The sequence below is a fragment of the Mycteria americana genome, unplaced genomic scaffold (genome assembly GCF_035582795.1).
Source record: "Mycteria americana isolate JAX WOST 10 ecotype Jacksonville Zoo and Gardens unplaced genomic scaffold, USCA_MyAme_1.0 Scaffold_43, whole genome shotgun sequence".
NCBI classification, from domain to species: Eukaryota; Metazoa; Chordata; class Aves; order Ciconiiformes; family Ciconiidae; genus Mycteria; species Mycteria americana.
Window position 1 is genome coordinate 302,465 of NW_027445630.1, and position 24,370 is coordinate 326,834.

The 24,370-nt window shown below is 63.1% G+C and overlaps 1 protein-coding gene across 4 annotated transcripts; it reads left to right on the plus strand.

Annotated features, from left to right (window-relative positions):
• Nucleotides 1–415: 415 nt before the first annotated feature.
• ACTN4 (actinin alpha 4) lies at nt 416–23,774 on the plus strand. Of its 4 annotated transcripts, none has more exons than XM_075490100.1 (22): nt 416–634; nt 10,159–10,273; nt 10,584–10,703; nt 13,194–13,280; nt 13,393–13,480; nt 13,880–13,958; nt 14,142–14,223; nt 15,125–15,210; nt 17,264–17,356; nt 17,472–17,702; nt 18,085–18,232; nt 18,729–18,879; nt 19,579–19,687; nt 19,799–19,939; nt 20,165–20,347; nt 20,636–20,770; nt 21,126–21,305; nt 21,639–21,785; nt 22,205–22,285; nt 22,634–22,699; nt 23,058–23,216; nt 23,357–23,774. In XM_075490100.1, exons 1-22 carry the CDS (start codon nt 494–496, stop codon nt 23,513–23,515), a joined length of 2,781 nt encoding a protein of 926 aa, XP_075346215.1. In that variant the 5' UTR covers nt 416–493; the 3' UTR covers nt 23,516–23,774. The 4 variants fall into 4 exon arrangements, with proteins under 4 accessions (XP_075346215.1, XP_075346214.1, XP_075346217.1 ...); XM_075490099.1 differs by lacking the exon at nt 15,125–15,210 and adding an exon at nt 14,549–14,634 and having other exon boundaries at nt 417–634; XM_075490102.1 differs by lacking the exon at nt 22,634–22,699 and having other exon boundaries at nt 417–634.
• The last annotated feature ends 596 nt before the right edge of the window (nt 23,775–24,370 follow it).

A 24,370-nucleotide genomic window follows, 5' to 3' on the forward strand; every position in this document is an offset into this window, starting at 1 on the left:
GTGTTCGCAGCGCTGCCTGTGGAGGCCACGCCTCCTCCGCGCGTGGCCACGCCCATTTATAGATGGCCACGCCCAGCTTATGAATATTAATGTACCGCTTCACTGTGGGAGTTGGGTTGGGTCAAGTCTCTGTGGGAGTGGCCACGTGGGTTTGGGGTTCATGAATATTAATGAGGGTGCCGCCCCCCTTGTGGGCGTGGCCGCGGAAGGCGCGCCGTGCCGCTGTATGAATATTAATTATATTTCCCCGCCCCCTCATGTATATTCAGACGGGAGAAGCGGGTGGCGCATGCGCAGTGGCGGGGAGAGCGCTGTGGGCGGGGCGTGAAGGCACGGTGGGCACCTCCCGTCGGGGCGGGCGGCGCATGCGCGCGTCGCGGTGGGCGTGCCCCGGGCGTGGCGCGCGGCGCATGCGCAGCGGCGGGGCGGGCGGCGGGGGCGCAGAGCCGGGCGGCGCGGCAGGAGCGGAGCGGAGCGGAGCGATCGCAGCGCCATGGTGGATTACCACAGCGTCGGGCAGCCCTACCCCTACGGCGGCAATGGGCCCGGCCCCAACGGCGACTACATGGCCCAGGAGGACGACTGGGACCGCGACCTCCTCCTCGATCCCGCCTGGGAGAAGCAGCAGCGCAAGGTGGGCCCGGGGCGGGGGGGGGCCTGAGGAGGCCCCTGAGGCGTCAGGGCCCGGGGGGGGGAGCTGAGGGGACCCCTGAAGCGTCAGGGCCCAGGGGGGGGCTGAGGGGACCCCTGAGGCGTCAGGGCCTGGGTGGGGTGTGGGGATAGATGAGGGGTCGTGGGGGGGGGGGGTGTCTCTGAGGCGAAGCAGGTGCGGTGAGGCCCCGAGGGGTGCTGGGGGGAGCCCCTGAGGAGGGGGCGGTGGGCCTGGAGTGGGGCCCTGGGGAAGGAGAGTGGGGTGGGGGGGTCGGGCCCTGTGGCCCGGGGGCAGCAGAGCCGGCGGTAGGAAATAAGGGCACTGGGGGGGGCTCTGAGAGGAGAGGGGCGGCGGGGGGGGGGGCTGTGGAGAAGGGAGGGGTGACGGGGACAGGGGATGCTCAGGGGGACCCACCCCAAGGGGGCACCTGGGGGTCCTGGGGCCGAGGGACGGGGGGACAGTGGGGACGTGTGGGGCTGGGGAAGGGAGGAGACCTTTGGGGGACCCCGGGGGCCGCGCTTTGAGGGGCTGGCACGGACAGCCCTGCACAAAGCCTGGCTCTGAGGGTCTTCCCGGGGTGGTGCCGCCCCGGGGCGAGGGTCCTGTGCTTGGGGGCTGTGGAGAAAACAGCCTTCCCCCACGCCTGGCTTCGGAAAAATCCCGCGTCCCCCTCTCCGGGGGGCAGCTTCGGCCGGAGTGTGGGCTGTGGGACGGCCGGAGGAGCGAGACGCTGCCAGAGCCGGGGTGTAAAAGCGTCCGGGGAGAAGGATCCGCTCCCTGGAACAGGAATGGGGAAATAAGGGAGAGTATAAAAGGGCACTGGGGGAGAGGCGGCAGCGGGGAGGGGCAGGTCGAAAGGCACCGCAGGGAGAGGGTGACGCTCCCAGCACGCTCAGCGCCTCGCCGGGGGTCTCGGCAAGATGGGGGGGGGGGGGTCCACCTGCGCCGCACCCCAACGCCGGGACCCTCCGGTCCGCACCGGGCATCGTGGCGTGGCAAAGCCCGCTCGCCACGGCACGGACGCGACCCTTCCCTCCGGCAAGCGCCGTGAGCTCTGCCCTGCCACCGCCTTCCTCCTGGTTAATAATTGGAGACCGTTTGCGGGAAGGCAGCGAGGTGGCCGTCTGCTATTTTTGTTTAATTGCCTTAATTGCAGGTTATTTAGGAGGGAGCGGGGTTTCAGACCCTGCAGGCGGAGGAGGTGGCCGAGGGGGGACGCGGCCGTCTGAAGGGCAGAGCCCCCCCCGGGCTGGGAGGAGCGGCGTGGGTCGCCGCGCCGGTGCGGACACCTGTATAAACTCAGAAATGTGAACGCTGCGTTTGTGTTGCTATAGTTACGCTGGGGTTTTTAAAAAAAAAAAAAAAAAATTGCCGCTAAATGGTATAATTTTTGGCAAAGGAAGCGTGTGCCAGGCCTTCTCCTCCTCCTCCCTGGGAGCGGTGCTTCGGCCAGCCCCAACCCGCCGCTTCCCAGCAAGTCTGGGGTTTTTTTTGCTGTCGGTTTTAATGGTTTTAACGAGCTTGTGGGCCCGTTGGTGCTAAACGCCCGAGTTTCTGTGGCTGCGGGGGTCCGGAGCAGCCGGGGCTGAGCTGCCGCCGGGTTTCCCGGCCCTGCCCTGCCGCAGCCTCACGTGGACCAGGAGACACAATATTTAGAGAGGGTTTTGGCTGGCGTGCGGCTCGGTGGAACCGTCGCGGAGCTGTTTAGTCTTGGAGGGGGGTGAGGCTGGGAGGGTGAATCGCGCCGTGGCTCGCAGCCCGAGCTGCCGAGCGCGGGTGAGCCGGCACGCCGGCGGATGGATGAGCTTCGCGAGTGCTGGACTCGACGCCGGTGGTTGTGCGTTCCAGCTGGTTTGAAGGCAAGGCCTCGTCAGCTTCGGGCGGAGGGCTGGCTAATTCTGGCTAATTAGCAGGCTGCAAGCCCCCCCTCGCCCCCATTCGGCAGCCGGCCCGTCAGAAGCGTTTCCTGGGTCTGGCCGTCCGCCTCTCCGTCCTCCCCATCTCCGTCTGCAGCCGGTGGTGAGTTTGCCTCCGCAGCGGCTCTTCATCGTCCCCTCCTCCTCCTCGGGCGAGGGGACAGGCACGGACGTGCTGCCCGGAGTGGAAAGCTGCCAGCAACTCCAGGGATTTGGGGATCCGGCTTCCATGTACACCCCTGCTTCCCCGAAGGCGAGGATGAGGCTCGAAGTCAGTCCTGATCCTCGGAGGAGGAATAGACGGCGTTGGAAACGGTTCCTCTGCGGGTGTCGGAAGGACCAGCGCGCTCGTCTTCAAGTTAATTACTTTTTTTGGAGCGGTTTTGTGTCTTTTTGATCTCGGGGGAAGCTGCCAGTGTGCTGAACATCCCGCTCGGCCGGGGCTGAATTTAGAGAGGGAGGGAGATGGCGAGCTTCAAGCCTCCGATCCTTAAACATCTGCTGCGCTGAAATGGAAGCGACCGAGGCCTCGTCCCGTCCCTCGCGGGGCAAAGGCAGCCGGGCTGGAAGGACACGGACGTTCCTGCTCGGAGCGTGCCGGTGCGGAGCCATCCCAACGGCTGCGGTTTTGCTGCTGGTATGTGTCCAGTCCCCGGGGTTTCTCCTCTGGAATCTCAGCTATGTGGCTTGAACAGCGGGGCACGATCTGCCAGCGTCCGTCCTTCCCGGCGTCCGTCCTTCCCAGCGTCGGCAAACACGCCGGGGAAAAAAAAAAAAGGGAAATCATCGTTGGTGCGCGGCCTTAAATAGACATGCGCGCTCCCAGCTTCCGACGCTGGTGGTACTGGAAAAACAACTCGGTGAAAATACAGTGTCCTTGAGGGCCATTGGGGTGATAACGAGCCCGTGGGGCGATAACGAACCCACGGAGCGGTAACGAGCGCAGTTCGGGAGATGCTCGTGCCGCGGCGTGAACGCCTGCTTTCTCGCAGCATCGTCTCGTGCATCCCTCGTGCGCCGGAGCCGTTAATCGTACCCGCCGCTGGTTCATCGGATTCGGGCTGCCCTGTGCTGCTTAACGACCTCGGCGTGTTAACGAGGCCGGGCTCACGGCTGGGGCCGGTGGAAAGAGTCACTTGTGGCTTCGCCTCGGCTCCCCCGAGAGCACGGACGTGATGGAGGAGCGGCCGCTTCTCCGCTGCCCGGCTGGATTCTTGGTTTCTCTCCAAAGACAAAACATCCGGCCCCGAGAGCCCTCCACCGCCTCGGAAAACATCACCGGCATCCTCGGCTCCCTCCGGCTCGTGCGCGGCGGCTTTCGGGCTCGCGCCCGGAGCGGCATTTGCCCTGAAACCCTCCTTTGCAGGAAAACGCTCTCTGCATCCCCGCTTTCCTCGCCCTCAGCCTGTTGCTGGCGTTTTCCTGGCGTCGGAGATGGCTTTTCCAGAGCGCGGAAAAGCCCCCGCGTTGCGTTCACCCCCAATTTTTTTCCACAGGAGAGCTCATACATAAAAATCCCGCGGCGATTCCCGGTGCGATGGTATAAAGATGCTCGTCCCGATGGTTGGGGCCGGGTGCGTTTTTCTGCTGCGCTTAAGCCCCTTTCAGGCTTCCTGGCTCTCTTTTTTTAAAAATAATCCACCTACTTAATCCCGCTGAGGCAACTTTTCAATCCCGAGTTGGATCCTTGACGGCAGATTACTTACCTGGTCGCGGTGGCGGCACGTTAACGCCTGTTTAATGACGCAGACCTGCCGGGCCAGAGCCCCGGTTACGCAAAGAGCCGGGGAAATGCTCTGCCAGGACTTTCCACGGCACCCAAACACGACGGCTCTTGCTAACGAGGAGGACTGATGACCGGGGATCGGGAAATGAGGATTTTTGGACCCCGTGCTCCTCCTCAGAGCCGCTCTGGCAGTGCCAGGACGAGGGGTGCGGTGCCGGTCGGTGGTATAAATGAGCGTTAATTCCTCCATCTGGCCCTTTGGCTCGGTAACGTCTCTGCTTTTCCTTTTTTTTTTGCCGTGTTTGCAGCCCGTGTCTGAGCCTCTCCTCCCACCCCGGGCAGGGTAGCGGCAGCACCCGGTTTTGGGAGAGGTTTTAGGGAAGGAAACTAGTGGATACGGTGAAGCCGGACCTGGCCGCGCCGGGGAGGACAGAGAAATTACCTGTAATTTCCCATGACCTAATGAGCCGAGCTCTTCCAGGAGCTCATATTTAGCCCTAGAAACGCACCGCTGGAAAAACCTCCAGCGTAAAGCTCGTACGTGCTGAATATTTGGTGGTGCCAAACTCCTGGCGGAGCCGGGCCGGAGCCACCGCACGGCAGGCAACGCCCGGCCCGAGGAGAGGTGTGCCGGCTCTGGGTGCAGAGCTCCTCGTCCTCGCAGGAATGCGGGTACACCCTCCAGCCCTGACTCACCTGCGCCCTTATCTCCCCTAAAAACGGAGGCACCGGAGCCAACGGCATCGCCCTGGCTCGGACCCAGCCCCGCAGCAAGAGCAATTTCGCCTCTTTACCCCCCCCAGACCCTTAAAACGGGAGCAGCCTCAGGGCTGCGGCACGCCGGACCCCGGCGAGGGTTTGCCGCGGGGGGCCGTGCCTCCCCCGGCTGCTTCCTGCCGTCGTCCTCCTCCGAGTTAGCTGCTTTCTCCCCAAACGGTCGAGGCGAGAGCCTAATAAGGGAAAAGAATGAGGAGAATCTCCGTGGTCCAGCCTCCCCCCGGCCCGTCCGGTAGCGGCAAATTAGGAAGAAAAAAAAAACAAAACAACCCGCGACGAGGGAAATGACGAGCGACTGGAAACGCCCGGCGAGTCGGGAGCGGACCCCGGCTGTGCCCAGCCGGTGGCTGCCCGCCTGTCCCGGTGTTTTGGGATGCTGCGGTCACCGCCTCGAAAGGCAAAAAGCCACGCGGTGGTCACCGGGCCCGGCCGCTAACGACACCCTCTAACGAAGGCAGGACCAAGGATGGGCAACGTTGCTCCTCAGCATCCCTTTTCTCCCCATCCGGAGAGAAAATCCTCATTTCTCCTGATTTTTAAAATTTTTTCCCCCTGCTCGAGCCGCAGGGCTGCCATTCCTCAAAGGCAAAGCGGCTGCAGCGTCGAGCTGAGCCACTAGCCACTGTAATTAGCGATCCCGCTAATTGCCGGCCGAGGCTGGGCTAATACAGACAGGTCCCTCGGCCGCCTTCCCTAACACGGGGAAATGCCTGTTTCTTCTCCAGAGCTTTGTTTAGTCTCTGCGACATCTTAAGAGCAGGCCGATAACTTGGAGAGCAGGAACGATTTCCTGCCCTAACGAGCTTCCCGTTGGCGGCCCTAACGAAGGGGAGGCGGCGTGGGTGAAGCGGCGGCTCTGCCCCGGTACGTTGGGCTCTGCCGGACCCCCCATCGCCCACCCGTGCCCTCGGTGGGCTCCCCCGGGGACTCGCTGCCCCTTTCCCTGCACGTGGCTGGGTTCAGGTCGGCGGCGCGTACTCCCAGGCTGGATGTTTTTTTGCTTAAAACCCTGGAAATGAGACCAAAAGCACCCGGCTGCTTGCGCTGGGTCTCGTTGCAACTTCTCCAGAGGAACCAGCGGCGTTATCGGGCTCATCACCCCACGGTCGCCTCGATCGAGGTCCCTCTCACCGGGGAAAGTGCTCACGGGCGAGAAGACACTATTTTAAAATTTAAAAAAAAAAAAAGCTATTCCAGTAGAGTTCTAAATAAAGATGCTTTTTATTTTTTTTAGGACAGATTATTGTTGGCGGTGACCTAATGGAAAAATACTGATAGGGTTCTGCCCATAAATTTCCCCAAGTAAACAAACGCTCAGCCTGTGCCACGGCCTCCGAGGACAGCGGAGAGGATTTCGGTCAGGTTTTCGAGTCGGTCTAAAGTCCGCGTCGGTGTTTGCCTTAAAAGGAAGGCGGGCTGCAAAAATCCACCGGGATCGTTCCCGTCTGAGCCGGGCAGAGCCGATGCTGCCCGGTGCGCTTGTGTGCGACAGGTAAAAAATAAAAGCTCTCTCGCCGGCAAGCAGCCTCCCATCGGCAGCCCCCAGCCCGGTGTCTCTCCGGCAGGGCCGGCACCGCGATGGCTTTTCAAAGCCGAATTTGGCTTGTGTGGAAAGATGTGCTCAGATGAACCCCCCCCGAAAGCCCCCCAGATTTGGTGGCGGGGGGAGGCGAGGCGGGTTTTGCCGGGTGCGTTCCTCCCTTCCCCTGTTTTCTCCAGGTTTCCAGGTGTTGTGTACAATTGGAGGAAAACGGATCCTCCTTCCCCGCGGTGCGCCGGGGTCGGGGTTTCGGTGGGGTTGAGGGGAGGTCTCCCCTTGCCGAGGGGGGTTTGGCTCGGGCTCGGCGCCCGGGGAAGGTGCGGGGCCACCTATTCCTCCCCGACAAAGGCGGCTTTGATACAATGCCTGGAAAGCGTTTCTCCAGCGCCTCCGTGGGAAGGAAATTCCAGAAGCATGTGTGGAATCTCCTTTTTTAGTAACTTTTATTCGTAACACATTGCTGCGGGAAAGCTGCTCTTTACCCGCCAGCCGGGCCTTAAGCCGGCTTCGTTAGGCTCGGCTCATCTCCTCCGGCTAGGCTCGGCTCCGTCCCGAGGCTGCCCGGTACAGCGAGACGCGCTCACCCAAACCGCTTTTTGGGGTCGATTTGATGGGGTTTAGCCAACGAGCCCCGAGCGTCTCAGCACTGGCTTGCTTGGGGGGTAAAAGCTTCAGTTCCGGGGGTGCAGGTACCCCCGGTTGGGAGAGGGGGGACCCAAGGGGAGAGCGAGGACTCGGCCCGGCAAACGGCACCCGACTCGGCGCCGCGGCTGCCCGGTAGCCGTAGGAAAAGAAATTCATGGGACTTGGAAGAGATCTGTCATCTTTAGAGGAAACGAGCTTCTGGGGAGGTTTTGGGAGAGCTCGAAAGCTTTTTATTGCTTTCTGTGACTATTTTTAACTCCTTGGCTGTTTCCATAGTGTTTCAGAAACAAGCACAGGCTGCCTGCACGGGCTTTCGGTGCCGCCGCAGCGAGGGGGGACCTCGGCCGGGGGCTGCGGATGAGCCCGGGGGCTGCAGCACGCCAGCTCGGCACGCCGGGCGGCTTCAAAAAGCCGCGTGCCGAAAGGCAGCCGTCCCTGCGGCCGGCTGTGACAGCTCCTTGGCCGGCAGCGGCAGCCTGATCTATCACGCAGCGGCTCGGCCCCGGCGCCGGACGGTTTAATATTTTTACGCGGAGCAGCATCCTCGCAAAACCAGAGCCGTACGAGCGAGCGCCTCGACGGGGCTGAATCACTCCAAATGTAAAGTGGAAAAATTCCTTCGGAGGTGGAGTTTTATTCCTGTTTTTACGCTTGGGTTTTTTTTTTTTTTTTTTTTTTTAGCAGCTGCGTACGGGTGGGTTTTGCCACACCGGGTGTGATTCAGCTCTTGACTCGCCTTTTCCACGTGCCGGGGCTCGCTTCGCAGCTGGTCTCTCTATCGAGTTTCCCCCAGCCGGCATCGCGGCGAGCTCCGGTGAGCTCGCCTTGTTCGGCGACAACACCCGGACACGCCTGGCAGAGGCATGCGGCAGTGTATGACGGCTGTCATTGCTGAGCGGTTGTTCAGGAACGTCTGACGGGCGCAAGGTCCAGATAAGCAGCCCGGGAACACCCTCACCGCCTGCAGATTCGCCTCTCTCCTGCCCTTATACAGCCATCTCCCCTCTCCTTGCTGCCGGGATGCCGAGGTAGCCACGCTGCCGGCCCTGGGGCAAGTCACAGAGGCAACCTAGCACGTGTGAAATGCCAAATCATAACATCCCGGGCTAGGAAAGGTGACTTTTTCCGAGCCACGGGGCTGCCTGGCACGCTCTCGGTGCCGTGGGGGCTGCTCCTCCGTGGCGCAGGCGGGCTCGTCCAGGCTGTCCCGGTCTCTCCGCCGGGACGTGGGCTGCAAAAACAGCTTTAACGAGCAGAGCTGCTGCGTTTCCCTTGTGAAGGTGACCCCGCGTTCCTGTTTAAGGTCAATCCTGGTGTATTTGTATTTCTGACGCCGCGAAGCCGGCGTCCGGCTCGGCTGGGAACCGGGCGTGGATCCTGCGGCGTTCAGCCGGGTGGAAATGGCACCGCGGCGGCCAGAGGGTGCTAAAATCCTAAAATCCTGCCCTAAAAGCAGATATTGGGGTGGAGCGAGAGCCCTGCTCCTCAAACCACCGGCTTCAGGAGTCTCGGCACAGGACGGGCTCGGACCTGCCTCCGGATTTGGTTCCCAGCCTGGTCTGGGTTTAACCAAAACCTGGCTTAGCCCGATCGTGCCGCCCGACCCCCTTGCTTGCCGCCGAGCAGGGGGGGAAACACTTCCCCCTGGTCCGGGTGGGATGAATGGCTCGTTAAAAGCTGTCACTGCAGCATTCCCCGGCCGTGAGCTCACCGCGGCCCGTGAGCCGGCCTCGAACAATGCTCCCCGTTCACCCGCCCGGCCGTGCCGCCGTGGCAAGGAGAGGCGGGGGAACCCGGGTCACCCTCCCCGAGCCGGCAACGGGACCATCCAAAACCACACCGTGCCCAGGGGCTTCGCACCGGCCTGGGACCGCAGACGAGGGGAGCGGGAGCGATCGTGATTTCACGCCATAAACTTTGCCGCTTGCTTAACGGTGGTTTACTTTCCCTCCCCGGCGCGGCTGCTCCGCAGAGCCGAGGTGCCGGCAGCTACGAGCGCAAATCCAGAGCCTGAGCCTCCGGCTTTTTTGCAATAAAAGCTGCGAGTTCAGGCCGTAATTCGGCAGCGCTAACGGCTCCGGGCGGAGCAGCAGGAAACGTCTGCTTCGTGCATTATTGCCCAGGGCCGGGGTCTGCAGGGGAACCCCGGCTGCGGAGCGGGAGCGCTGGGAGCCGGCAGCGCCTTTAACGTACCCGCGTGCCCGGTCCCCTTCGGGCAATAACGCCCGGCTCCGGGGGAGTTCGAGATGCATCCCGAGGCCTCGGCGCAGGAATCTGCTCTGTTTGCAGTTCGGCGTCTTGACCTTCGCCAGCCGCTGCCAGCAAATATTTGCTGCCGAGCATCCGAGGGGGGGGAGGATGGAACGGAAAAACCTCTCCCCTCGCTGGCAAAGGCGTTATTGCAAACCCCCCCCGGGCTCGTGGGGCGTGGGTGGGCAGGGCTGGCTGCCTGCGTTGCAGGCAGCTGCCAGCCGGGACATCCTTCCTCCTGCTTGCTTGGCAGAGTCCGGCAGCTTTCACGGGGCCAATCCCCCGCGGGTCACCGGCGTCCCCGCAGCGAGCAGCCCGCCGGAAAGAAAGAGGAGCCGGGGATCCGCCGGTGCCGCAGGGTGGCTTTTGTTCCCGGCAGACATCACGGCGAGCCGGCGGGGTCCCCGTTTCCCTGTTTATTCTGCAAAACAACACACAAAACTTTAGTCCCGGGGTTTGACGACAGCGCGGGGGAGAGGTGGGCTCGGGGCGAGAGGCTGGAGATGGGGACAAGCAGGGCCAGCCTGGGGGGACGTGGTGAGTGCAGCCCCCGAAAAGGGGAGTCGGTGCCTCGGTTCACGGAGAGGGGTGGTTTCTCCGGAGCTCGGCAGTCCCCGGTCTGACCGTCCTCCTCCCCGCCTTGTCCTCGCAGACGTTCACGGCTTGGTGCAACTCCCACCTGCGGAAGGCCGGCACGCAGATAGAGAACATCGACGAGGATTTCCGCGACGGCCTCAAGCTCATGCTGCTTCTGGAGGTGATTTCAGGTCAGTCCCCGCTCCGTATTTTTGCTGGGCGGGACGCGTTGGTGCGACCTCCCGTCCCTCCTACCCATCGTCATCGATGTCCCGTGTACCCGCGCTGTTGTAATGCACAGAGGAGTCCCTGCGAGGTTTATAAAGCGGCGTTTGGGGACAGTGGTGGGTTTTTATGATTTTTTTTTTTTAATGTGCAAATATACCTCAAAGCAAGTCTTTTGTCCCACGGTCTTGCCGCTAAAACGCTCGTCCTCCTTGATGTTCTTTCCCTGTTAACCTTAAACAAAAAGCTTTAATCCCGCTGGCTTCTCCTTTCCAGGGGAACGATTGCCAAAACCGGAGCGGGGAAAAATGCGAGTGCATAAAATCAACAACGTGAACAAAGCCCTCGATTTCATCGCCAGCAAAGGCGTCAAGCTGGTCTCTATAGGAGCTGAAGGTGAGTCTGGGCCTCCGGCACGTCTCGGTGGCCCAATCCAGGCCGCGCCATGTAGCGGGAAGGCTTGCCGGCCAGCACCGGCCCCTCCGTGGCACCCAGACGACGTGCCGACAACGCCTGCCTGCAGTTTGCCCGACTTATGGCAGCGGGCACGGCGGAGCTGGTATTTTGAGGGTGGTATTACACACCCCGGGCAGCGGGTGAGTCACGGCGCCGGGCGGCGTACCCGGCTCGCCGCGGAGATGTCGGCGTGGGTTTATCGCTGCGGCCGCCGACCGGTCCGCGGTTGAGTCAGCTGGGAGGTGCCACCGGTCTCGCCGCCGCAGGGAAGTCCGTGCGCGCGGTCCGGGAAGTGCCAGGCAAGCGCCGCTCACCGCATCGGAGCTCGGAGGTTAAAGGCAGCCCCGTCTCCCTCCCCAAGGTCAATGCTATTTTAGGGAAGCTGTTGCGCAACGCGGTTTTGCTGGACTCATCAGAAAAGCGTGGCTCCTTCCAGCCCGCGCCCCACGCCCGGGCGAAGCGAAGCTTTGCTGGGCGAGGCGTGAGCTCCCCCTCTCCTGCGGCGAGCTCCGGACAGGCTGCGGGAGCCATCCCGAGGTGTTTCGGTTGATTTTCAGCCTGCGGGCAGGGAGGTTTGGTGATCGGTTGAAGACTCGGCTTCCTCCAGGGCTCGTCGCACGGGTACCTGCTGCTGCCTTGACTAATTGCCGTCGGTGATGGGGTCAAAAAAAAAATCTCTTGAAAAGCCAAATATTTGCAGCTGCGTCGTTCCAAGTCATTCTGCCCGCTGTTCCCTTTGAGCCTCGCCCAGTGTTCGTACTGGCAGGAAAAGTGTTATGATTTAAAAAACAAAATTCCTCCCATTAGATGGGGATCTCTGATTTTCCTCAGTCGCGGGGTTCTCCAGGGCCGGGCCAGCGCTGGTCCCTGTCCCAGCTGTGTCGATTTGGTCCGTCCCCACGAAAAACAACCTGGGCAAACAGAGCAGAAAAAAACCTGCGCTTCGGTTTTGCTCCGGCTGCAAACGGAGCGGAGCGTGTCCTTTGCCTTGGGGAACGGGCTCGGTGTCACCTTTGCACCAAGCACGTGGACGTCAAAGGGTTCCCCTTGCGAACGCCATGGGAGAAGACGTGGCACCCTCACGTTCCTGCGAGCCAGGAGCCTGCCAGCTAAAGAGAAGCAGGTTCAACGCCAGATTTAATTCCCCCTCTGCCTTGCTCGGAGGGCTCCGTGCTCCTCCTCGGCGCTGGGGGAGAGGATTTCCCAGTCCACGCAGCAGCCGGGACCACTCGCCTTTGGATTTACTCGCCGCTGACGAAGCCCGAGGGCTGCCCCGGAGCTTCGGGGTGGTTTTGGCAGGGGACGGGGCCCCGTTTGGCAGCGGCTCACCTTGCAGAGCCAGTTTTTGAATAGGCTGAAAGACCGCAGCTCGCTCCGAGGTTACATCTTTGAAGTCTTGTCGGCTGGCGTCGCTTGCCTGCTGGGGAAGACTGCCTGTTCCCGAAACCGGTGCGTGTTCCAACTGGTGCCGCGTGAAAATACAAGATGCGAGGGTGTGGTGGTGGTTACAACAGCCGTTTATCCACCAAAGTCTCCCACGCGTCAGCTGAACGGTCACTGCAGGCAACTGCTCTTTGAGTATCTTAATCCCTCAGCCTCCCCCGAAACAGGCGCTTGGGTTGCTCAAGAGATGAGAAATGTCACATCTGCTTGTTCGAGGAGAAACCTTCCAGCCTCCGCGGCCAGGGAGGGAGCCCGAGCTCCTCGGAGCCGTGGTTCGCTTCTCCTCGGTGGTTGAACGAGCTGTCCCGTCAGCTTGGGACGCGGTGGGCTGCGGCAGATCGCCGTCCGGACCCGCTGGAGATGCGACCGGCACAAGGTCCGGCAGAGACGGAGCTGGGCTGTACCACCACCGTCGTGAAACTGGGTTTGGAAACATTTATTTTGGAGGACGCTTGCTCCGGTTCTGGACTTACTTGGCCACGAAAGACGTGGGGCGAGGATCCGATGTGTTGTGGGCGAAGAGCGAGCCGCGCGTTACGGGATCGTCTCGTAGCTTCCGACGTACCGGCTGCGCTCAGCGAGATCGAATCGTGGGGCGGGTTGGGTGGCGAGCCCAAATCTGGGCTCCGGGGCGCTGCTCCGACAGCTCCTGCCTGTTCCTCCGCACCCGAAGGCAAAGCGGGAGGGGAGGAAGGAGCTCCTCGTGCTGCCGGCGTGCCGGTGCCCTTCGCTGGCATCCTGCTCTCCTGAAGATCTGATGGGCTCCTGGCCTGCCCTTGCGAGCTGCGAAGCGATCGGTGTCTCTCTGGTTGCGCTGGAGGGGCAGTCCTAGCGTTCGGCTTCCCGATGAGGTGCTGGCGAGCCGCAGACCTTCCCCGCTGGCTCCCGGCTCCCGCGTCTCTTGGAATTACTCCGTAGATGGGAAGGGACGTTGGCTGCCTCCGGCCGCGGGGAGCTGAACGCCTGGTTTTTCCCTTTGGCTTTCAGAGATCGTCGATGGCAACGCGAAGATGACGCTGGGCATGATCTGGACCATTATCCTCAGATTTGCCATTCAGGACATCTCGGTGGAAGGTAAGGGGCAGGGGTACGTGCGCCGTAGGCGGCACCGCACGCCGAATCCCCTCCCCGGTCCTGCTGGCGAGGCTGCTCCGGCTGGTTCACGAGCTGCCACATCCCTTTGCAGAGACCTCGGCGAAGGAGGGCTTGCTGCTGTGGTGTCAGAGGAAGACGGCTCCCTACAAGAACGTCAACGTGCAGAACTTCCACATCAGGTAACCCTCCTCGACGGCCGCCTCGGCTCCGAGATCCTCTCCCTCGTGCGCTGCGGGAGGCATTCGTGCTGCTCCCCCGGGCTTCGAGGCTCCTCTGAAATATTCAGTGGCAAAGCTTTCAGCACGGCTGGAAGGGGAGAACGCAGCTCCTGCTATTGGTTTGGGGTTTGGGGGGTTTTTTTTGCTGTGGTTACGCCTGAAATATCTGCCCCTTCTCCAGGCTGCCTTTCCAGGAGGGGTTTTCCAAGATCTGAGGAAGACTCACAATTCATCTTGGCCCTTCTGCTGTAAATCAGTGAATCGGGGAGGGGTGGAAGAGAGGGATGTCGGGGGACCCGTGTGTGTGAATTTACGCCCCGTGCTGGCGCAGGGATCTCACTGTTCCCTCTTCTCTTGCAGCTGGAAGGACGGTCTCGCCTTCAATGCCTTGATCCACAGACACAGACCGGAGCTCATCGAATACGACAAACTCAGAAAGGTAAAGCTCGGTGGTAGCACAGTCCCTTCTCTGCTGCTTTTCTCATCTAAACGCCGAGCTTTGAGCCGGCGGAGGAGCGTGGCTGTCCGTCCGTCCATCTGCTTAACTGCCTCGGCAAGGCGTCTGCGCTCCCTGCAGCCCTCGGACGCCAGCCCTCTTCAGTAGCTCGTCTCCCCTCTCTAGGACGACCCCGTGACGAATCTGAACAACGCCTTCGAAGTGGCGGAGAAGTACCTGGACATCCCCAAGATGCTGGATGCAGAGGGTAAGCTCTCTGGGCGCTTCGAGCGGCAGCGCGCTGCCGAAGGGTGACGTCGTCCGGGTCCTTCACGGAAGATCCGTTTCTTCGGGCACCAAGGAAGCGTGCCGGCGGCCAGCCTCGCTCGGAGCTGGGGAGCGGGGTGGGACTGTATTTAACACGCTCTTCTGCCCGTACAGGTGTATTTGTCTGGCTTTTAAGAGCCGCTTGTTTGTGGGATTCCAGCCTAAAGAGGAGCTGGCTCCTAGGCACAGCGTGGAGAGCCAGCCCGGCTCGCGCCGGAGGCGGCGAACGTCCCCCTCTCAGTCTAACCCTTGTCGTTCACTTGCAGACATTGTCAACACAGCTCGCCCCGACGAGAAAGCCATCATGACCTATGTGTCGAGCTTCTACCATGCCTTTTCTGGGGCTCAGAAGGTACCGGAGGCGGCTGTGTCCATCTTGCTGTAACATTTCCGACTCCAGCATCCTACACTCATGCGACTTCTCTTTCAGATGGCCGTTTTGTCTCTTGTTGACTTGGGAACCAGACCTCAGCTCGTTCACATGGGTTTAAAAAAGCCGCTCGGCTTCCCCAAATCCGTCTCTAATGCGATGCCAGCGCAGCTGGGCCAAGGGGCTGGCAGAGCACCAGCCTGGCACTAACCTGGGGCAGAGAGGAGCTTCCTGAAGCTGCCTGATGAGGCTTGGGAGCTCAGGCATATCCCAAAACGAAGCCTCAGCACTTTGCAAGAGGCTGAGCTATTAAGCAGGGGAAGTGCAGCGGCAAAAATAACCCCGTCAGCCAGCTCTGGTCCGGATCCCAGGCCCCAGCAAGCGCTTGTTCCCCTCTGCTGCATGCCTGAGGGGGGTTTGAGGATTGCCGTGCCGCTTCTTCACCCTCTCTCCTCCCTTTCTCTCTGCGCAGATATTGTAGGCACTCTCAGGCCCGATGAGAAGGCCATCATGACATACGTTTCCTGCTTCTACCACGCTTTCTCGGGTGCTCAGAAGGTGAGCTTTGCCGGGTGGAGCTGCGTGCTTGGGTCGAGCCGCTACTAACATCGGACCTTCGGTCTCCCGAGGGTTGTTGCGCTGCTGCACGGCTTCTGGAAACGTAAAAACGGGGCCAGCTTTAGCTCCGCTTCGCTCGGGAGAAGGGCGAAGCGTAAGCCCCTGTCTGGGAGGAGAGCTGGGCTGGCTCCTGCGCTGGAGAAGTCTTTCCAGGCTTAGCGTAGCTGGGCTTTTGTCACCGCCCGGGGCAGGAGGTGACCTGGGTAAACCGAGGAGAGCCCGAGTCCCGGTTCGCACCGTGACCTGGGTTTCTGATGCGTCTCTTCAGCGCGATCCGGGCTTGCGAGAGCTCGAGGCAACGTCTTAAATCAGCTTTACCCGAGGGCTTGGGGAGAGGGGGGCCCGTGTTCCCTCCGGCCCAGCCTGAGACCTTCGTTAGGGAGACTCGTTAGACCAGCGCTCGGAGCCGGGCGTGAAACCTGTCGTCGTGTCAGGGCGCTGCCCGGCACCGTGGGGTGCCTGGGGAGGGCTCCTGCCCTGCCGCCCCGCTCAGCGCCGTCGCTCGGCTGCCCTTTCCTTTCCTTCCTTCCTTCCTTCCTAAGCTCCTCGCGTTAAACCCGAAGTGGGGGTGGCTCGCAGCGCAGCCTGTGCGTTTAAGAGGCATCGCTGTTTCAGATCAGCGATTATCGTTTTGTGCTAATCGGAGGGATTCGGGAAATAGTAAATGAGCCCCTTGGACGGCTGGTGGCTGAGAAAGCCGTCGGCGTGCGAAGAGCTGGGGCGGAGCCTGGCCCCCAGCTTGTGCGGGAGCGATCCAGGTCTTGATCCACGCGGCCGAATTGCGGTCAGAGCCCCCCGAGCGCGGCCGGTGCCGAGCTCTCGAGGACGGCCGCGCCTTGGCACGGACGGCTGCGGATGGTTAATGAAGGTTGGGGTTAATTTACGGGCGGCGTGAACCCCCGTGCAGCGGCAGCCTGCATCTGGAGGGCTGCAAATCCCAGCCTGGCCGGTGGTTTTTGTTCTTGCTGGTCCGGTCCCGGCCGGCGTGCCCTCCTCGTCAGCTGGCCTCGATTAGCTCCGGGAACACGTGCCGTTTTCGGAGGCGGCAGCGCCTGGCTTCGGCGGGCAGCCTGGCTAACGCGGTTAAGCCGTGCCCGGGGCAGCAGGAGGAGCAGCCCGGCGCCGCGTCCCGTCTCCCCCCTGCCCTTTCCTTGGGTTGCAGAGCCCCGATGCCTAGCTTTTCTCTTTTTGTTTATTTATTTTACTTTTCCCCTGTGGCGACTTGTTTTTCCTCTTCCCCGTCCTTCTGTAGACCCTCTCCACTATTTCTGTTGATGTCTGGCTTTCAACTCCTCTTCTTGGACTCTTTCTGTGCTGCCTACCAAGGTACTCGATCCCCCAGGCTTATCTTTTCTGCCTCCTCCTCACCCTCCCACCCAGTGTAGAGAGGATCTGCCTTCGTGGAAGAGCAGAAGACCGAAGGATGGTGCTTAGAGATGGGTAAAAAAAAAAAAAAAAAAAAAGAGGAGCAGCCTGGATGTGACGGGCTTTCTCCTGCTCCGTGCAAAGCAGCGGCAGACCCCGGCAGGGCAGCGTGCCTCCGGATAGAGAGCAGGGAAGGAAAAACACCGGGGCGGCGCGGGTCTCGCTCGCGATGGTGGCACGCTCGGCGTGGCCGCGTGCTTCGGGGCTCCGGCACTCGAAAGCCGAGTTTGCCTTGTCCGTGAAGCCGTGGGTAAGGTTTGACCTGCGACGCTCGTGCCGAGGTAGCTGTGCTGGAGCTGAGCTGGAAGTCGCCCGTGACGGTCTCGGGGAGCCCGGCTTTCCGCAGCCTCGAGGCCAGGCTGCGTCTCCCCTGCACGGTGCCCGGAGATCCTCCGCACCCAGCCGGGCTGCCGGAGGGGGATCCTCTGCGGCTCCCAAATCCCCCAGCCCGGTCGGAGCGCTGCCCCGGCAGCACGGGTCCGGTTGGGATGGGGACGTGCGGGCTGGGGCACCGCAGCCTTCCGCGGCTCTGCGTCCCTCCTCACGCTGCTCTGCTCTTCCCCTCCAGGCCGAGACCGCGGCAAACCGCATCTGCAAAGTGCTGGCCGTCAACCAGGAGAACGAGCACCTGATGGAAGACTACGAGAAGCTCGCTTCCGACGTAAGCCACCCGGCCGCCCCGTCGCCGGCGGGGCTGGGGGGACCCCTTCCCCCTAAAACCGGCCTCCCTCTGCCGTTCCCCGCCTCCCACCCACCACATCCCACTCCCCCCACAGCTGCTGGAGTGGATCAAGCGCACCATCCCTTGGCTGGAGGACCGCAGCCCGCAGAAGACCATACAGGAGATGCAGCAGAAGCTGGAAGACTTCCGCGACTACCGGCGCGTCCACAAGCCCCCCAAAGTGCAGGAGAAGTGCCAGCTGGAGATCAACTTCAACACCCTGCAGACGAAGCTCCGGCTGAGCAACAGACCCGCTTTCATGCCCTCCGAGGGGAAGATGGTCTCGGTGAGCAGCCCCTTGAGCGTCCTGCGCCGGGGGGAGCGGAGCTGGGAGATCTGGGGGCGAGGGGGTGGGAGGGGGTACCCACCCCTTCCTACGGCTGCGGTTGAGAGCAGCGGAGCTGGAGCTGCCTTCCTGCGCTCCCAGCGGGGTTTTGGGGGTGGGTTCCTCTTCAGCCTCTCCCAAAACCTGCGCTGACGTAGGACGGGGCTCCTAAAGCGGCCAAAGCGGCTTCAGAGGGGCACGGGCCTCCGTTGCCGTCGGCGTGGGGAGGCGGGGACCTGCTGCCGGCGGCGGTGGACGGGTGATGATGAGGAGGTGGGGGAGAAGAGCAGCCGTTGCCACCCCGGCGGTCCCCTGAGCCCGAGGCCCTCTGCCCTGTCCCCAGGACATCAATAACGGCTGGCAGCACCTGGAGCAAGCCGAGAAGGGCTACGAAGAGTGGCTGCTGAACGAGATCCGGCGGCTGGAGCGGCTCGACCACCTGGCTGAGAAGTTCAGGCAGAAGGCGTCCATCCACGAGGCCTGGACCGAAGGTAGCCGGACGGGGGGCACCTTTCGGTGGCGGGGGGACGGGGAGGTTTTGCGTCCGTCAAAGGCGAGTCACCCTGACGGCGATGAAGCCCTCGGAAAGCAGCTCGGCCCTTTCAAAATCCGCAAGCCGCCCGGCTCCTCCGGGAGCAGGAGGGACCGTCCGCGCCACGGACCGCAGCAGCGGGGCCGACGTGGTGGCGAGGCGCTGGTGTGAGCGAGCGGGGTCCTCGTCCCCGAGCTGATGCTGCTTTCAGGGGGTAGCAAACCCCTGGCAGGGCGTCTCGGAGCCGCTCGTTGTTATTTCGGGGTTTCTGGATGTGTATAAGCTCGGGCGGGGGGGGAAAGCTGCTCGTTTGGGTCCACCTTCCGAGGAGATGCCGCCCGGGTGGCCTCTCGCAAGCCGGAGGATTCGCCTCGGTGCCTCTCCCAGCGCACAGGGAGGGGGACGAAGCGTCAGCCCCGGCGGGGAGGTGACGGCCCTCGCTCCTCTGTCCCTAGGCAAGGAGGCCATGCTGAAGCAGAAGGACTACGAAACCGCCACGCTGTCGGACATCAAAGCCCTCATCAGGAAGCACGAAGCCTTCGAGAGCGACCTGGCAGCGCACCAGGACCGCGTGGAGCAGATCGCGGCTATCGCGCAGGAGCTCAAGTACGTCCGCGCGCCCTCGAACGCCCCGGGGACCCCCGAACGCTCCGGGGAGCGCTGCGCTTCGGCCCCTTCCTCCCCTGCTCTCTGCAAAACCCTTCGTATCGGGGGTCTCGCGGCAAAACCGGGGCCGCGGCTCACCTCCGAGCGCTGCGCCGGCGGCTGCCTCCTCCGCACAGTGCCCCTATTGTTCTGCCCGTCCCTTCCCCCTCCTGTTTTCTCCGCTGCTAGAATACGGTTATTGTAAGGCAGCCCGGGCAGCCCGGCTCTTTTTTTTTCCCCTCAGTCAGATAAACTTGCACACAATTAGTACACTGAAAGCCAAAGGCAGGGCGAAGCCATGAATGGAGCCCTTATTCCAGCGGCTCAAGGAGCCGACAACCGGGAAAGGGGCGCACGCGGCTCGGGAGCACGGAAAACGCCGCGGCGAGGAGCCGGGCGGGGGCCGAGAGCCGGTCTTGCGCGCGCTGGGCTTTTAACGAGCCCCGGCGCTGCCGTCGGCAGAGCTCGCCCTGCTCGCCGCCTCGGTGGGGGCTCCGAAAGCCGCTCGTAGCCGAGCGCGTCCCTGCCTGGGGATGGAGGAGGGTGGGAGCGACGTGGGGGAGCTTAGCCCGTCCCGAAGCGGCTCTCTTGGTCCCTTCCAGCCCCAACCTCTCTGCCCCCCGTATCCTCACCCCGCTGCGTTTCTTCCCCCTGCTAAAGCGAGCTGGATTACTACGACTCGCCCAGCGTGAACGCTCGGTGCCAGAAGATCTGCGACCAGTGGGATGTTCTGGGTTCCTTGACCCACAGCAGGAGAGAGGCTCTCGAGGTGAGCACAAGCCGTCTCCTTGCTGGCTCCCCGCCCCGGATGGGGACAGGGGGGACGGGGCCGCCGTGGGGGGGGGTTCCTCCGCTCCTAACTCCTCCCGGCCACGTGCAGAAAACGGAGAAGCAGCTGGAAACGATCGACGAGCTGCATCTGGAGTACGCAAAGAGGGCAGCCCCCTTCAACAACTGGATGGAGAGCGCCATGGAAGACCTTCAGGACATGTTCATCGTCCACACCATCGAGGAGATCGAGGTAGGAGGCCGCGGGAGGAGAGGTGCGAAGGCTCCGTGGCCTTCAGCTTTCTGCAGAGACGCTCGTTGCCTGTTTTGAGATGGCTTCTTGGCCATTTTTCGTGGGGTCCGCAAGATGCAGGGAGCTTCTCTTGGGGGGAAGGATGAGCTGGTGCAAATAAAATCACTCTCAAAGCAGCGCCCCAAACCCGGCCCCCGTCTCTAACCCGCATCCCGTCTCCCGCAGGGACTCATCGCCGCTCACGACCAGTTCAAGTCCACCCTGCCCGACGCCGACAAGGAGCGCGAGGCCATCCTGGGCATCCAGAGGGAAGCACAGCGGATCGCCGACTTCAACAGCATCAAGCTCTCTGGGAACAACCCCTACACCTCTGTCACCCCGCAGATCATCAACTCCAAGTGGGAACGGGTAAGCGCCTCCTCCAGCACCAGCACCGCGTGCAGCCGAAGCGCCCGCGAGGCCGGCTGTTAGCGTGCCGGCAAATAATGACGACGGAGGGATCGTCTGGGGGGCTGTAGCGCCTGCTCCCTCCGCAGCCGGGTGCTCCACGGGCTCCTTCCCGTTGTGCCTGGAGCACCGCGGGTTTCACGGCCGTGCCTGTCCCCCGTACCTCGATCCCCACAGCCCTGGCAAAGGTTTGTCCCCGCTGCCACGGGCACCCGTGGGTCTTCCAGCACCGTCCCCTTCTCCTCGCAGGTCCAGCAGCTGGTGCCGAAGAGGGACCACGCCTTGCTCGACGAGCAGAGCAAGCAGCAATCCAACGAGCATTTACGCCGGCAGTTCGCCAGCCAGGCCAACATCGTGGGGCCCTGGATCCAGACCAAGATGGAGGTGAGGGCTTGGCCGGTGCCGGAGGGGCGGCGGCGGCGGTTATCCCGGTGGGCTCCGCCGGAGCTGGAGTGCCATCTGCCGTCCAGAGGGCTGGGGAAGGCAGAGCCGCAGCCCTGGCACCTCCCTTCGGAGTGAGAGCTGCCCCGCGTCTGCCTCGCCCCGGCTCCAAAAGGGACGGAAAGCCGGGAATCCGTCGATAAAGTCAGCCCGGGGCTCGCGCTCGCGCTTACTGGCGCGCGTCGGCGCCTCGCGTCGGCCGCGGGCGGCTTGGCCGGGCTCCTCGGAGCTCGTGGCGTCGCTCCTCGCGCCCCCGACCCCGACCCGGCCCCGCTGGGGTTGTTTTCCCCCCCTCCAGGAGATCGGGCGCATCTCCATCGAGATGAACGGCACGCTGGAGGACCAGCTCAACCACCTCAAGCAATACGAGCAGAGCATCGTGGACTACAAGCCCAACATCGACCTGCTGGAGCAGCAGCACCAGCTCATTCAGGAGGCGCTGATCTTCGACAACAAGCACACCAACTACACCATGGAGGTGGGTGCCCCTCGCCCGCCCAGCCTCGAGGGTCGCCGGGGGAGAGCTTTGACCCGTCCGGGTAGAGCTGCGCCAGGCTTCGGCTCTCTCCTCCGGCGTTCGGGGTGCACCCGGAGGGTTCAGCAACGCCCCACGGTGCCGTCCCTTCTCGTTAGAGCCTCGCAAAGCCGGGGCTCGGCAGCCGGTGAGAGCCGGGGCGTCGCCGGTAGCGGCTTCCCATCCCGCTTCCCCGGCCGCCTTAAGCCGGAGTCGCCATCGAATGGCGGCGTGCCCCATCTCGCCAAGCCGGGCGTCCCTTCCCCGAGACCCTCACCGCACCCCTTCCCCCTCCAGCACATCCGCGTGGGCTGGGAGCAGCTCCTCACCACCATCGCCCGCACCATCAACGAGGTGGAGAACCAAATCCTCACCCGCGACGCCAAGGGCATCAGCCAGGAGCAGATGCAGGAGTTCAGGGCCTCCTTCAACCACTTCGACAAGGTACCGGGGGACCCCCAGCGCGCCGGGGCCGTGCCGCCGGCGGGCTGCCGAAACCTGCCTTCGCCTCTGGGCTGTCGGCTTCCCCGCGGGGGGCGCGGAGGGGGCTGCCGCGCTGGCCCTCGTCCCCCCCCAAAGCCGCTGCCGCTCTTTCAGAGGAGCCGGACCCACGGGATCGTTCCCCCCCCCGGTGCCGGGACGCAGCCCCCCCGGGGAGCGCGGCCCCGGGAGGCGGCGGGGGCGGCGGAGCCCCGCTTTCAGCCTCCCGCGGGCGGCAAGGCCAGCGTGCGTCCCACTAACGGCGTGTCTTTCCCCCCTCCCGCCCCCACCCTCCCCGGCGCGTGTCTCCGGCCCCCTGCTCCCCCCCCTCGCCCCCGCTGTCACCCGACGGCCGGCGCGGCCCCCTCCGTGCCGCGGCGCAGGACCACAGCGGTGCCCTGGGACCGGAGGAGTTCAAAGCCTGCCTCATCAGCCTGGGATACGATGTGGAGAATGACCGACAGGTACCCGGCCTCGCCGCCGCGCGGCCGCAGACGCGATTAACCTCTCTCCTTTCTCTCTTCCTCCCCATCCCGTGGTCTTCCTCCCCTTCCTTCCACGCTCCTCTGCCCCACCGCCCGCGTCCCTGCTGGCTTGGCCCTGCGGCCTCCCTCCCCCGTCCCTCTGTGGCACCCTGCCGACTGCCGGAACGCCTCCTTTAACCGAGTCTCTGCCTCTCTCCTCCCTTCCTCCCTGCCCTCCTGCCTTTTCCTTCCTCTTCCTCTTCCTCTCCCTCTCTGCACGCGCTCTCCATCTCTGCCCTCTGCGGCCGGCGCGCTCTCCTCTTCCTCCTCTTCACCCTCTCGGAGTAGAAGCGCACGGGAAGCATGGACACCGATGACTTCCGAGCTCTCCTTATCTCCACGGGATACAGCCTGGTATGCTATCTGCTCTTTCCCCCTTTTTGTTTCCCACCTTTTTCCCTTTCCGATCTTCTTTTCGTCGCCGCCAACCTCCGGGGCCGGCGCTTGCCGCGAGGCGGGTGGGAGAGGGCCGGGGGCCGGAGGGGACGCTGCCGAAGGCTGGGCACGGTGCCGGGCGCCTCGTTGGTGCCGCGGCGATCCCCGAGGACTCGGGAGCTTCCCTCCCCGTGCGGCCGAGACGGCGGAGAGGGTCTCACGGTGGCTCGAGCCGGCCCCGCCGAGCGAAGGGCACGTGGGCGCCGGCGGGTGAGCGCCGGCGCGCCCGGCAAAGGTCCGGCGCGCCCTCCCCTCACCGCGGTCCCCCTCCCTCCAGGGCGACGCCGAATTCAACCGGATAATGAGCGTCGTCGATCCCAACAACAGCGGGATCGTCACCTTCCAAGCCTTCATCGACTTCATGTCCCGGGAGACCACCGACACGGACACGGCCGACCAAGTCATCGCCTCCTTCAAAGTCCTGGCCGGGGACAAGGTGAGGCGCCGCGGGGCGGCCGGGGGCTGCTCCCTGCGGGTGGGGCGCGCCCGCGCCCCTTGGGAGCCGTTCGGGGAAGGGCGACGGCCCCGGGGGGCTCCGCACGGGTGCTCATCTCTTCTCCCCCCCCCCCGCCCCAGAACTACATCACGGCCGAGGAGCTGCGGCGAGAGCTGCCCCCCGACCAGGCGGAGTACTGCATCGCCCGCATGGCCCCCTACCAGGGCCCCGACGCCGTCCCCGGAGCCCTGGACTACAAGTCCTTCTCCACGGCGCTCTACGGCGAGAGCGACCTCTGAGCCTCGCCGCGGCGGCGGCGGCGGCGGCGGCACCAAGCGCTGGCGCTTCCCGGCAGGAGCCAAACCCCCGGTTTTTGTTTTTTTTTTTTTTTTTTCTTTCCGTGCTCTGCATCCACGCTCACACCCCCCCCCACCCCCCCCACCCCGGCCGTCCCTGCGGCCGCGGGGTCTCTCCTCCCCGGGGAGGGCGCAGAAAAAGCCGCGGCCGCCCCGCCGTCCGGTTATCGCGTATTATACCGACCACGTACCTATGCAATGATTTATTTTGGGTTGTTTTGTTTTGTTTTCCACTGTGCTCTGCGGGGAGGGCGGGCCGCGAGCCGGGGGGGGCCTCACCTTGTAGTCGCTTCGGGTTTCTTGGCAGGGGAGCGGGGAGCCTCGGCGCGCCCGGCAGCTCTGGCTCAGATGGTTATTTTTGTTAATATAAACCCCTTCTATTTTTTCAACTGACGAGCAGGCCGGCCGCCACCTTCAAAGGGAGCCCCCTCCTCCTGCCCTGCCTCTGCCCTCTTTAATTTATGCCTCTCCGGAGCAGAAAAATCCCAGCGGGGTCTTTGCGGAGCCAACGCCGGCCCCTCTGCCCCGGCTCGGGGAGGGGGGGGGGGTCTCGCCCCAGCGCAGCCCCCTCCCCGGCGCGTCCCTCCGACCTTGGAGCAGGTTTTTCTGAGGACCAAAAATAAAAAAAAAAAAAAAAAGAAAGAAAGAAAAAATAGAAGAAAAAAAAAAAAAACAAAAAAAAAGCCCGATCTTTTAAAATTTAAATGAAAGCAGGAAGGTTCCTATTTACTTTATTAACTTACGGATTTATTATATAAATATATATTCACCTAGCAGCATATATTACAGGTTTTCTTT